Source organism: Diuraphis noxia, unplaced genomic scaffold, assembly GCF_037042655.1.
Source record: "Diuraphis noxia isolate RWA-SAM2 unplaced genomic scaffold, SU_Dnox_SAM2 contig0003, whole genome shotgun sequence".
Taxonomy (NCBI): Eukaryota; Metazoa; Arthropoda; class Insecta; order Hemiptera; family Aphididae; genus Diuraphis; species Diuraphis noxia.
The window spans coordinates 74,398,825-74,412,966 of record NW_028301713.1 but is presented as its reverse complement, the minus strand read 5'-3'; the positions used below and the strand labels follow the sequence as shown (position 1 = coordinate 74,412,966).

Here is a 14,142-nt window from a genome sequence, read left to right as displayed (position 1 = left end):
TATACTCCGTAATTGTACTTTAAAATAAATATATCAGTTCTCGTTATATTTTAAATATTTTATTTTTAGTACATAACGTATTAAATTATCAATTCATACACATAATAAAAATATTAATGATTCGTTATTCAAAGATTGTATATATTTGTATTGACTAAAAGTTTTTATTTGAAAAAATATTAAGGAATTTATTTTGTTTAAGTTTTCAACCATTAATTATAGAAATACCTAATCTATTCTAGATTCTACTTAATATTTTCAACTACAGATTTTATTTTGTTTCCAAATTATTTCTTGAAATTGTTGCCCAAAAGATAACATTAATTATTGAAATAATTTTATTTATATGAAAATATAGGTATCATTAAAATGTATAGCACGTACAATGTACATATTATTACACTGTTTAACTATAGACACTAAGATAAATTTAATCGTGCTCGGTATTGTTTATCAGTTTATCACATTCAGATCAGTGGCGTACGCATGGTAAGGGTTCTGACCCCCTCCCCCCTCTGAAATTTCTTCCTTTTACAAAAAAATCTTATTTACTACCATTGCAATACACAGAGTGGATCAATTGTTGGTAATTTTCAATAGATATAAAATAAATTGTTAATTTATTATTAATTATAATTTGCTATAACTAATTATATAAAAACTGTTTAACAAAAAATGATGTAAATTATTTACCCATGTAAAACCCTGACCAAACTAAAATCCTGCGTACGCTACTGATTCAGATAATTTATCATTTATTAATTATTACAAATAGATATCTTTGTGGCCCAATGAGCATAAATTTGAACTGTATTATTTATTGAATACCTTCTAGGTATAGCAGTCATGGAGGATAATAGCAACTCGTCTCGTGTAGATGATTACGGCGATGTCGAAGAAGAGGATCGAGAGCAAGGAACAGACGATAAAAAGTCTACTTCATCCCGATATAGTGCAGAAGGGACTGTATGCTCAAATCCACCAAGGTAAGGAAGTAGTGTATAATTTTACATCTAGTTGCCTAAAGTATAAAATTAATTTGAACTCATAGATTATGATTATTTTTACACAAAACTCGTATTTTCACGTTGAAAAATAAGAACGTATTTATGACACAGTATTGTTGATGTAGGTAATAAGATTAAAATCAGTATGGTTTATAGATTTAAAACTTATCATATTATCGTTTTGACATTTTTTTGTTAGAACCATTGTCCATTACATAGATATTAGGTATATAAAAAAGAAGAATTAGTAACGGCTTTTGTTGTACAGTAGGTATTGAGTGATGAACTTCGTCAGAGTCGTAACTCGTAATACATCGTGTTGTAGTATGTGTTAAATTTTAATTCTACGATATAGTCTGCATACGAAAGACAATTCTAAGTAAAGGTCTGTTAACCTATATGACAATGTATATTCATTAAATATATTTATCATTAAATAAATATATGTTTTGTAATATTGTTATTAAAACTAATTTATTTTACTTTTAGTATGTTGATTTCATTTTTAACTGAAAACATCGCATTTATTGTACAAAGGTATTATAATAGTACCTATGTATTATAGTTTATTACTGTTATAAACTTGTGAGTCAATACCGTTTTTCTATAGAAGTATAGAACAGTGTGAATAGTTTCGGAGTGTAAATAGGCAATAGCTTAATATTTTTGTTTGGAAAATGAATATAATTAAGCAGTTCCGAGTTTATAATATATATTTATGTGTATATTTATTGAATGATTGTGATAATATGATTTTTGTTTATATTTTTGTGAAGAGTAGAATTGTATTAAATAGGTAGGAATTTTAAAGTTTATTCTGACTATTTCATAGTAAACGCCCTGGTGTATACTATGTTATACAACTTAGTAATCTTTTTTCATAAAATTCAAATATTTTTTTGATTATAAATCAACATGGGATTGTACGAATTTTGAAGTTTATGGAATTTAGTGTCGGTAATCCAATCAAGCATGTTACGATATTCATAAAAATTATAAATATAAAATACAGTATAGTAAACTATTATCTATTAGGATTTTTTTTCGAATACGTCGGTTTATTATGAATTAAGGAGGAGTTATATAACTATGATATTAGCATGAATAACTATTATAATATATACGTCACTATATTTATTTTGCATGAAAGTTAGACGCTTGCCCACCAACTAGTTTTCATATTATGTTTGGCTATGAATGTATTTGTAAAACAAGTTAAAATAAATGTAAAATACATACTACCTATACCTAGCCAACGACAACCTAGGTCTTACGTATAGCAATTTTCTTGTATTAATATGACATCGAATTACGTATTACTAAATAATAATTCTTATTTTTCTAATAATTATATTTTTGAATTTCTATTCGTTTTTTTTTTTATTTTTAAGGAAAAAGCCTCGGTAACGTGACCATTGACTTGTTTTTATAGATAATGATAATTTAAATTAAATTGTACAATTCAATATCTTTCAACAATAAAATCATATTTTGGATGGATTCTTCGTCAGAGCCTAGTGCGTCATGAAGGTGTTCTGGTATGTTGAATTTTTGTCTTGCCTCTTTTATGTCTCTATATTAGGTAATAATGTGTTTGATTGTAGTTGTAATTCAACATGGTAAGGCATATTTTTGGTGGCTCTTTTTTTATAAGGCGGCCATGAGTGCGATGCGTATGGCCTATTCTGAGGCGATTAAGTATGACTTCCTCTCTTCTTTTGAGCGACATTGGGTTTTTTCATTTTTCAATAGTTCTTTTTATCTCATTTAATTTGTTATTCATTTTAAGCCATTCGTTTTTTTTACGTTAACTTAATTTATTAAATTTTTGATTTAGATGTATTTTTCTGGTAAGCTTTCGATCGTTGCGTAAAATTGAATAAATAAATGATATATTTCGTTGAATATAAGTTTTCAATCAGTCAAAAAGATGGGTTGTGGATTTATGATTTATAATAAAAATTTTGTTGAAATATACAATTAATTGAACTATTTCAATAACAAAATGTTCTTAGTATTTTAATATACTGTAATATTGTATTTATTAAACAGTTCTCACAACATAGTGTAGGGTGGTAATAATATTTTACATATTGATATAGCTATCTGATTGTTTAATAATTAGGTAAAATAAATATGGTTATTGAATTTAAAATATATTAATTTTAATATGCAATCTCTAATCAAGGTCAATTGTATATTGGTGTTTAAATATTAATATACCTACATATTTATTTTCGGGTAATAACACAGAATACAACTTAGGGATGTAGTAACAATTGAATTCAACACAAACTATACATCCTAAACGACAGTATTAATTAATGAGTGTTTATAACCGTGCAGGTTATTGGTTGTCTAGACCCAAAATCGAAACCTCCCCAGTCGCAAAACACAAAACTTGCTATACATATTACATATGTATTGATTCAACGGCGATAGGTCTTGAAAGTTGTCGCAACGTAATACAATTATGTATTAACATCTAGGCATGTTACGCTCAATTGCCACGAACAATATAATATTTAGCAAGTCAAAAACCATAAATTCTATAATATTATAATATAGTATAATATATTTATATGATATGGGTCAGTATTGCGGCTGGTGTATCCTTGTCCTGGGTCGCTGCAGACCCTGACCTCGGGTTACGAGAACTGCATAGTTACCATCCGCTGCGCGGCGGTGCAACGGCGGGCCCATCTTGCGCGAACACGCCGCGCGCTGCGCGCAATGCACAAAACGCTGCGTTACGCGCACCTATAGCACCACCAGGCGGCTGCTGCAGTGTTGCCGCCGCGGGAGACCGACCGAGCGACCGCTCGCGCACGCTCACTGCCCTCAGTGTTACTGTGCGCAGGCCCGGCTGCACTGCAGGACTGGACCGCGCGCGCATGCACGCCACACGGCGGGACTACCCACCAGCAGAGGCGGTCCGCTCGCCCGCCAGCCCGCGATTTATTCCCTTCCTTCAATGTGTCAATGTCGAGCGATTCGCCACGGCCGCCAGAAGTAGTCACCGAGTCGGAAGCAACATGTGCTGTACACGCGATTCCGAGTTGAGTGCGGTTAGGGTTTTTGACGCTCGTGCCGCCGCCGCCGCCGTTACGGCGCTCTGCCGTTAACCACTGCCGGTGATATTTGTATTATTATTATTAGTGTTCTGGCCGTTTTGTTAGCGAGTCTCTCGACGATTCCAGTTACTCGGTTATCCGGTACATCGCGTTTGATACTTGTTTTTTTGGGATTTTTTTTTTTTGTTTTATTGATGGGATTCGTCCACATTGAAGGATTATTATAATTTATATTAAACAATTTGAAAGATCCAAAAATTGTTGCACCGGTACAAACTCGATTTTTACGGCGACGTCATGTTTCCTGGTGGCTGTTGTGACGATTCTGCGAACATACCGTCGTCCATGTATCCGAGCTGCACGCCTATGCCGCATGGCGTAACTTGTTTCACCCCGACCGTAGACCGTCAACGTCACCCGTACGTACCACATCTTCAGCAGCAGCAACACCACAATAGAAACCAGCTGCAATTGTCGTTCAACCAACTACACAATGACACGCCGATTCAGCACCACGACCACACAAGTCTGTGCGCCATGTCGTCGTCTCCAGTCACGCCGCTGGACAACGGTTACCGGTCCATGTCGTCGTCGCATTCGTCGCCCATGTCATCGTCTTCGTCGATGTCGCCCATGCCGTATTGCCCCGGTTACTCGCCTAATCAGCAGCCGTACGACTGTCATGGCGTTCCCGCTCATCCATCGGTGGCCGACTATCCGCCGCAATCGCACAACGCATATTACATCACTTATGAAAATAATCATCCCCCGGCACCCGTCCCTAACAACGCTCAAGTGCCGTTGCCTACACAGCCACCGTGCCAAACTTTACAAAACTACAACAACAACTATTACAACAACCACAACAACAACAACATAAAATACAATAACATCAACAACAACAATAACAATAATACTTACACCGATCGCTACGAATGCCAGGATTTGCAGCAGATTACCAGTAAACTCACCGGAAACAAGTAATAATTATAATAAATTATTTTATATTTTGTGAAATTTTTCAACCGCCATCTTATCGTACTTTGTTATTTAAACGTAAAAGTACGCTAGATCTCGTACTCACCGGCCATTTTAAGCGTAATGTCTTCATAACACAACATTGGGAGATACCACATTGATCCTCTTTTGGTTTATGATATAATATATTTGTACATTTGGTATTCGACGCCCAACAATTGAAAGGTTAAAATAATACATTTATGTAATAGGTATTATGTTTATATATTTTTAAACAATAAAGTTTAAAAAAAAATTACTGACGGGGAGGTTTTTGGTTTTGAATCTCGCTCTCTGTGCTTTGATTTCTATTCAATGTATAATAATGCATGTAATATGTTGGCTATGTGTCAACTTATCACATTTATAATAATGTTCAACAAAATATAAAAATTCGAAAAAGAGTGTTCATTAATAATAAAATTATATTATAAAAAATGTCCATCGAAGTAATAAATCTGGGTTTTATGTGTATAAACTATAATTCACTATAATTTATAAACTAAATTTAACTTTCTGTGTGTCCAATAAATTAAAACATTTCTTATTTAATAAAAAAATTTACATTCTTAGATGCTTTTTGAACATTAAAACAAAATTAGTCATTCTTCTATAATAGGTAATATAAAATTCATTTTAAATTTCTTCTTCCAACATTATGCATATTAACTAAGTTTGAAAAAACTATTTTACGGCACTAATAAACAACATTTATAAAATTATCATCTGATAATATTTTCGATATAAAAATATTTTATATTAAATATAAATTAATCCTGTATCATAACCGTTGTTATATTTGACCTAATATTTTATTTTTAATAGAAGACGATCCTTTGTTGAATACTGCGTGTAATCTACTCATAAAACAATGAGAAAAACGTATAAAGCTCTAGAAGTGATATTTAAAATCAATTAATTGTATACAATTAAATATATCTACAGGATGATACTTTGAACAAATTGTTTGAATATTTAATTACGAACAATAAACTATTAGTTTAGTCGATAACGTTGTTTGTACACAATATTGAAATTATGTACATTCCCTTTTATTTTATTTATTTTAAATGTTCTAATACAATATAATATCGATCAAAAATTTAAAAGTTTTCTTGCTTACAATATTAAACACCTCATTGTGCACTGTCGAAACCACGTGGAAACCAGAAGTAGCCTTGGAATTCCAGGTAGCCTCTTCTTCAAAGATCGGTACCCCATTGACGACATCAACCATAGAATTATTTAATTTTTCAAAACATTGATATTTAAAACGCAATTTAGTGAATTCTATGTATTTATTGTTATTTAACTATAAAAAAAAATTATATTTATATCGTTGTAAACTAATAACCATAGTTGTTGATGCTTAGCCATAGATAAAAAAAAAAAAGTTTTCTTTATGTGGAAAGGTTTAATAGTAAGTAATTCTGAACATTTTTAATCGACTACATAGTAAGTGATAAAAAAAAATTTCATATTCGTATTTTACTAATTATTTAATATTATACAAGTATAGTTTTGTTTTTTCGCTTGGAGTTTCATTATTTCTTATATTTTATGTAAAAAAATAGTAATTACCTCTAAAAACATTTAATGATTAATCCATTGGAATATTTGTTTTGAAGTTAAAAATTTAAATTTAAATTGATAATTTATTTATAAATTTTAAGTACCAAAATAATTGAATCAAACAAAATATCCAACGTGTGCAGCACATTTTATTTTCCACATGTACATAATAATAGATGGTATGAAATATTCGTTAGCAAATTGCGTAACCTAACCTCTAGTTTTATGATCTGTATATATCGGTAAATTGTAATATATATATTTTTATAACATAATATATTCATGTGTGTTGTAAATTTGTGAATACATTTTAATATATATTTGATCCAAACTCTGTTTCTAATGAAGAACTTGTATTGAAATTGAATATAATGTGGACAAAATATTCCAGGAAAATATGAATAGATCCTACGCGCTGGCTCGTTAAAAAGGAACAAAACAATTTTTCGATAAAAATAAGAAATTACAAGCTTTTATTTGGATACAATATTTTTAAAAATACGTTTCTTTGAAACAAGTTTTCCATAATTATTATTTCATCCAATGTATTAACGTTCTGTCCTTAAATTTTAATCAGTCAGTATACATACTTTTTTTTATAAAATATAGCCATTAAGGTACATAAAACTGTTATTTTAGTTAGTTAACTTTTGTTTCTGACGTCAAATACGAAACTATTTTAAAATAATTTTTCGATGTATTATTATTTTGTATAATACTCATCGAAATATAAAAATAAATCAATTGTCGACCCATGACAAATTTAAAACATGATTTTATAATTCTTTGAATTGCCAAAAAGGACGCTACCCATGAATTTGTTGTCTTTGTCTTACACACGTATGACATATTAAATTTTCATTCGAAAGTTATTATAGAATTTCAAACTGTTATTAATTTACTATTGATATTAGAGTCAATCATAAAATCATAAAATTTTTGGATAAGAATATTATCTGCGTCTGTGATTCTTTAGATATTTAAATTTTCATGATAAATATGAGCTAGTGAAATATTGCAAATTAAAAATGCTTGTATCTCGCTTGAAAGTAATAACATCGAATAGATGATGTTCTTACTTAAAAGTCTGATAATAGGTCAATTCACTCCATTACTAAAAATAACATCACAGTATTGAAACTAATGAACGAACATTTGCCATGTCATACGTATGTAAGACGGAGACACAAAAGCATGGGTTGCATCCTCTTAACAATTAAAAACATTATACAATTATACATCACTTAAAAATAACAAATAAGTTTATCATTTCGATATTATTATTTTTTCAAGTCAAAAAATTGTTTTATAATTGTATCAAAACTTTTAAATTATATTAAAGAACTGAATTAAAATCTATCAATATTTAGTTTATGAACGGTTAGTTTTTAAACTTCTGAATGTTAAAATAAACTACATTATAGTAAAATTGTTGATTAATAATATAAGAAATTTAAATTTCGGTGTTTTTTGGAAGTAAAAACCCAACCTGTACAAAAGGTATTTAAACATTTTTATTTTATCATTAGTTTTGTGGTTATTATATGGTTAATCGAAAAATGGGTCTTCAACTGTCCATTTGAGTTATTTAGTTATTTTTTATTTTACTTTCGGTACAGTACAAAGCTACAAAAAGTAGTTCTTTGTGTTTTAGCTATAAAATTACCTATAAATATTGCCCTTGTCTAGAGATAATGTATAACACTGCTTCACTTTTTCTTAGATGCTGTGGTTTCAGTTGACTAATCTAAATTGTTATTATGTAGGTACCTATAATACGTGGATGTCGGTGCATTAAAATATTTTCAAATATAATTTTACTATCAAACTGTATTATATTTTACATCATTTAAACTAGACAGTTCAACTACATTCAATTTAAATTTCTAGTGATGAGTATTTATGAACAGGTTACATTTGCAATGTAGTTAAATATTCATAATAGTTTTGGATAAAAATATTATTCCTTTTTGAAATGTATACATTATTATCTAAATAAAGTATTTCCTTAATATTTTCAGCTAAGTAACAAACGTTTTATCTGTAAGGTATCAATCATCTATAATTTTAAGATTCAATTAAAAAAAATTAGCAATTGTAATCAAATTAAAAATAAATTATCTTATAATCATAACTTTTAAATTTTATTGTTATTAGTAAGACTGGGATTTTAATGCCCTTAAAAAAATGCCTTTATGACCTAAAAACTATAAATAATGCCCTAAAAAACCCCCAAAAATGTCCTTAAAAAAATTAACTAGAGTAATAAAACGGTGTTTACGACGACAAAACTCGTACTGAACGTCGAACGATCGGACGTCGATTTTACCGATTTAAGATTATTTAACAGGAAATGCGGGTAGTGGTTACTCAAACCTTGCCCGATTATAATATAATATACGAATTACTAGTACCTACCTACTTATAATCTGTTATATTTATATATAAACCATGTTGGTGTAAAAATCTTAAAATTAATTTTCAAATTCATACTTGGTTTCCAAAAACTCAAAAAATGCTCCAAAAACTCTAAAATGACCTAAAACCTAAAAAATTCAAAATAAACTTTCTTATTCTCATTTGTACTCAAAACAAATTTCTGACCTGGCAAGCATCGCACAGTAAGCTTTGGAAACAATGTAAATTGCATCGAAATCCCAGCCCTAGTTATTATAGTATTTAACATTCGAAAACGACTAGGCATAATAATTATAGGTAGAGATGAGGGATATAGGTAATGAATTATAATAAAATATCGATAAATATTTATACAGTATCATGTTTTTTTAGGTATCAACCTATTTTTCGATGAATTTGAAAATATTTATATCTACATATTATTTAATTGTTTTAACAATAATATCATTAATTTCTTATTTATCCTCGTATTTATCTTATAAATTAATCTCTAAATCTTGAGAAAATGTTATGTACCATAACTAATAATGGTTGTAGGTATTGGAGATTTTTCCAGTGGATAAATTAAGTTTGTACAAGTTATCCGATGTACGTAAAAATAGGATTATACTATGGATTAAATTATTTAATTAATTTGGTCCTTAATGTTTTACAATAGATGTCTAATTGTCTCAATGAGACATGAGTACACATTAGAAATACAAATAACTATGTTAAATACAAACAATATATTACTATTAACCAACGTATTTGACTGAACGCCAAAAAATTACATTTATTGTTAAAAAATAAAAATAAATGAAATACGTAATTTATATAATGGCGATATAAGTTTATAACTAATATACCTAATAAACAAACTCGTTCTGCCTGAATTCTGAGAAAAGTTTATCATCCACGGGTTTTTTTGAATTTTATAGTTTTTTTGTTTTATTGTTATTATTTTTATGATTAACATTGGTAGTTTTATTACTCTTTTAAAGAAACATTTTATCGAAGATGATATTTACTTCTTATTTAATTTCAAATATTGACAAAAATTCGTTAAATCCATGAATATTTGCAAATTATTTTGTAGTTCAAAATTCATAATATTGTTTGTATTTATATTTAAGGTTATAAAATTCAACACTAAGTTTTGCTTGAAATAGCTATAGAGAAAATTTGAAGCGTCATTATAGGAAAAATGGTTTGAGGGTTTGAGTTTTAAATTTTTATGAAATCGCGTAATGATAACGATTTATCCTCAAACCAGGTATATGTATATCTATGATAATATAAGGTATTATGAATTATGATAACTACATGCAATGTTTTTGGAATAATTGATTAAACATGCCATATGCAAAATGCGTCCTAATTGAAAAATAAAATATTTGTTTCAAAATAGAATGTATGACAATATTCAAATATAATATATCCTAGACTGACAAATCATCTCCGTTCAGAATCGTTTTTCGTATAGGTACAATGATACCTATCATTATTCATTGCATTCAAACTTAACCTACCCTAGTCAGAGGTCCACCCCACCTCCTAATGTACAGCAGAGCGACATCCACTTACTATTTATGTTGCAAACTTTGAAAATAGTTATTATATATTTCTATTTAAATCTAACATTTTGTCTTTATTTTTTCTCGGCTTGATTTAATCTTTCAAATATCATATCCTTAGTTATAGAAAACTGTCAAGAAACTTTGACGTATAATAAATTGTTTAGAAAGTATTAATAGGTATGTTTAACATAATTGTCGACAAAAAATGTCTGTTATTAGCTATCTGTCTTACCTAAGAAATTATCAGTGTATTTTTATAGGGTAATAAAATATCGAAGCAAATAAATAGCATACAAATTATGGTTACATTAGAAAACCATTTAAACCAATTTAGTTATCTATTCCTGTTCATAAAATAATTCATAATATTGAATATACACTATGTGTATCCTATAAATTATACTTATTAATATACTATTATACAATCAAGTAACTAATTATTGTACTCATGGTTAATTAAATTTTATAATTTCAAAAACATTTATAAACACAATAAATTATTTAATTAATTGTGTGATACAATTACGTAAAAAATATTATAACTAAAATAATCTAGTGTTTTTCTTTGTCACATCTAACATCTTTAGGGACAACAAAAATGATATAACCGAATTTCTTCAACAACTTATCTTTTCTTATAGGAATGTGAATTTAATTGATACTTTAGAAATCAAATTACCAATAGTTTTCAAAAGCATCATAAAATACAAATGAAAAATATGAAAAAACTTTTCTTTCACGCTATACCAATTTTTGGAAAATAGATTTTAATTTTTAGTGTACTTAGTTCTAAAAAAATAAGCATAGATACATAAAATTGTCACTGGGTGTTTAGGTATTCATAATTGATTTCTGTGTATTATAAAATTTTCAAAATAGATAAGTAATGTAATTCTTTTTGAAAATTTCAATTTATATTAGTTTGTTTTTTTTTTAAACTACTATCGAAATAAAATTTTTCGTCAATCAACTTGAATAAGTAATATAACGTTCCTCATAAGTTATGTTAATATTTTTTGAAAATTTATAAAAACTTAATACAAAATTTAAAACATTTATAAATTATAATGTGTCAGAAACATAGAAATTCTTAAAAATGTTCGTATGTATTTCAAAAATAAAAAACTTTTATGGAAGTTTCCTGAATTATACAAAAAAAAATTACCTGCTAGTCAAATAATTTTTAGCCTTTAGTCTTTGAAGTTAGAAATAATTGAATACACCCGCCTGTATTATAAGAAATTCTAAAATAACGATTTTCTTCTTATTCAAAAACTTTTAACTGTAGGTAGATACTTGAAATGTTCATCAAATGTTTTTTTATACATAAAAAACATTTTCAAAATATTTTAGCTTTTATTCTATATGTTTCAATAAAATGTTATTCATTAGGCCAAAAAGCTTGTAAATTTTATACAAAACTCGTTATACGTTTTTATAATAGCAGTTGATAAATATTATAAAAATACATATGCATACCTATGTGGTAGTGTATAAAAAAGTTGTAGTTAGTATATTATAGTAATTGTACATACTAGGCTGACGGACGGTCTTCGCTTAAATCGTTTTTCGTGTACAATGATTATTGAATTCTTCGATCAAATGAACTGAAATTCTTAGAGTGATATTCTGCTTCGGAATACGAAATTTAAAATGTATTATCCTGTCATTTATATAAGTAAAAACTTCAAATTTTGTTTTGTTATAACTACAAACTAAGTAAAAAAAATCGATGATCGTTAAAAATTTTCGAGAAATTGTTTGTAATTTGGTTTTTTTTTTTAATTTTCATAGAAATAATATGAAAATAAATCTAAAATATGTATATTAATTTAATACTAATCAAAACCTACTCACTAGAATAACATTACATTAATTTCAAACAAATGTACAGTTATTTCATGGCACTATCCCAATTGCATCTGACATCGTAAAAAGTCAATCTCGATCATACTAAATTAACTTCTTAAATATTTGTAGTATTCATTGCGTCGCAAATATAGTTTACTTAGAGGACAAACTAAATGTCATTAATTATTATTCTGGAACATAATAAGGTGGAAACAGTTTAAAAATCTTGTTTAGTTTATTGTATTAATATTTTAATTTATTTTGTAGTACCTACCCTATATTTTTAATTTAATTAGACACAGGTGAACTGAAAATATTATATTTTCATTCTCTGATCAAGAACGTAGGTAACTATTATAGTGAACTTCGTTAAATAAATGTTTGTAATATCATATAATTTAAATCACATTAGAGTTGTTTTCAAAGAATTTTAGGTTTTATATTTTTGGATGCATATTTATTATTTATGCATAATAGTGTCTAAAACAGAGTATTGCCCTAGTTTGTATTGAAAGCTATTTTTAGTTTTACCTTTTTAAAAAAAAAATATACTCATATCTTAAATTATATGATTATTGTTAACTTTATCAATCTTATTTAATATAATATCATAATGATTTACAAAAATCACGTTTTAAAAATTATTTTTAAATCAAAGTTTATTTTAATTTGATTATTAAAAATTACAATAGTTCATGTGAAACATGCGCTACCTTCAACACGTATTTCATTTTCAATGTAACTTAGGTAATAATTAAGTATATGATTAACAATAAATTTATCTTTAGTTTTCGAAGTCATAAATAAATTTGTAATTTGTAGGTAATATATTGACAAATATTAATCAATTTTTATTAATATTTTATAATAATTATATAATAATAAAAATATTTTATTACAAAACAAGTAGATATCATTTTTTATTGTGTAGTGCAGTGCAAAGGTACCTACTTAAAAAATGTAATCAATTAAAATAAATAATATTAAACAAAACATATCAAAGGTCATTTAATAAAATGTTGATTTTATGTAAATTACAAACTCCCATGTTTGATTTATTAATACTGTTAACTTAGAATGTACCTATAACAGAAAGTTAAAATTTAATAACTTCCAATAATATAGTTTAAATACTGTAAGGTATTCGTTGACTTTTTATGCACGAATTAGAATTTAATCATCAATCCTTAAGTCACTATTAGTCATACATTATTATTCATGAATACTTTTCTGGAATTTTAATTTTAGGTAAACCAATATAACAATAAATATACGATATACCTAATCTTTTATTATCATTAACTAACACCATCAATCGTCAAACATAACACAAAATAACATAATACATCTATTACGAAATTAAATTATGAGAATAAAACTATCTATTAAGTGATAGATTATAGAAGTAATAATATGTGGTGGTATATCACCTTTAATATTCTAAATATTAAAATATTAAATTCGTGTGTACAACAATTATAATTTATAAGAATATCGATGATATTTTCTAAATTGTGTGCACAAACAAAAGTTGAAATCGTTTATTATTATTATTATTATTATTATTATATTATTATCATTCGTCTAGTTCAGTTTACGCAATTAAATTATATCATGTTTTCGACTGACTGGTTTATCCATAAT

General features: G+C 27.4%; 1 protein-coding gene across 2 annotated transcripts in view; it reads left to right on the top strand.

The window, feature by feature from the left end:
- Positions 1-14,142, top strand: part of LOC107164575 (circadian locomoter output cycles protein kaput-like) — a 47,570-nt gene that overhangs the window by 10,359 nt on the left and 23,069 nt on the right. Inside the window, exon 2 of one of the 2 annotated variants that reach the window (XM_089222402.1) lies at positions 836-986. In XM_089222402.1, the coding sequence (XP_089078528.1) occupies positions 847-986 (140 nt within the window). In that variant the 5' untranslated portion in view covers positions 836-846. Of the gene's footprint in view, positions 1-835; positions 987-3,918; positions 5,062-14,142 lie in introns of those variants that run through there. The other variant, XM_015512437.2, reaches the window with a different exon arrangement.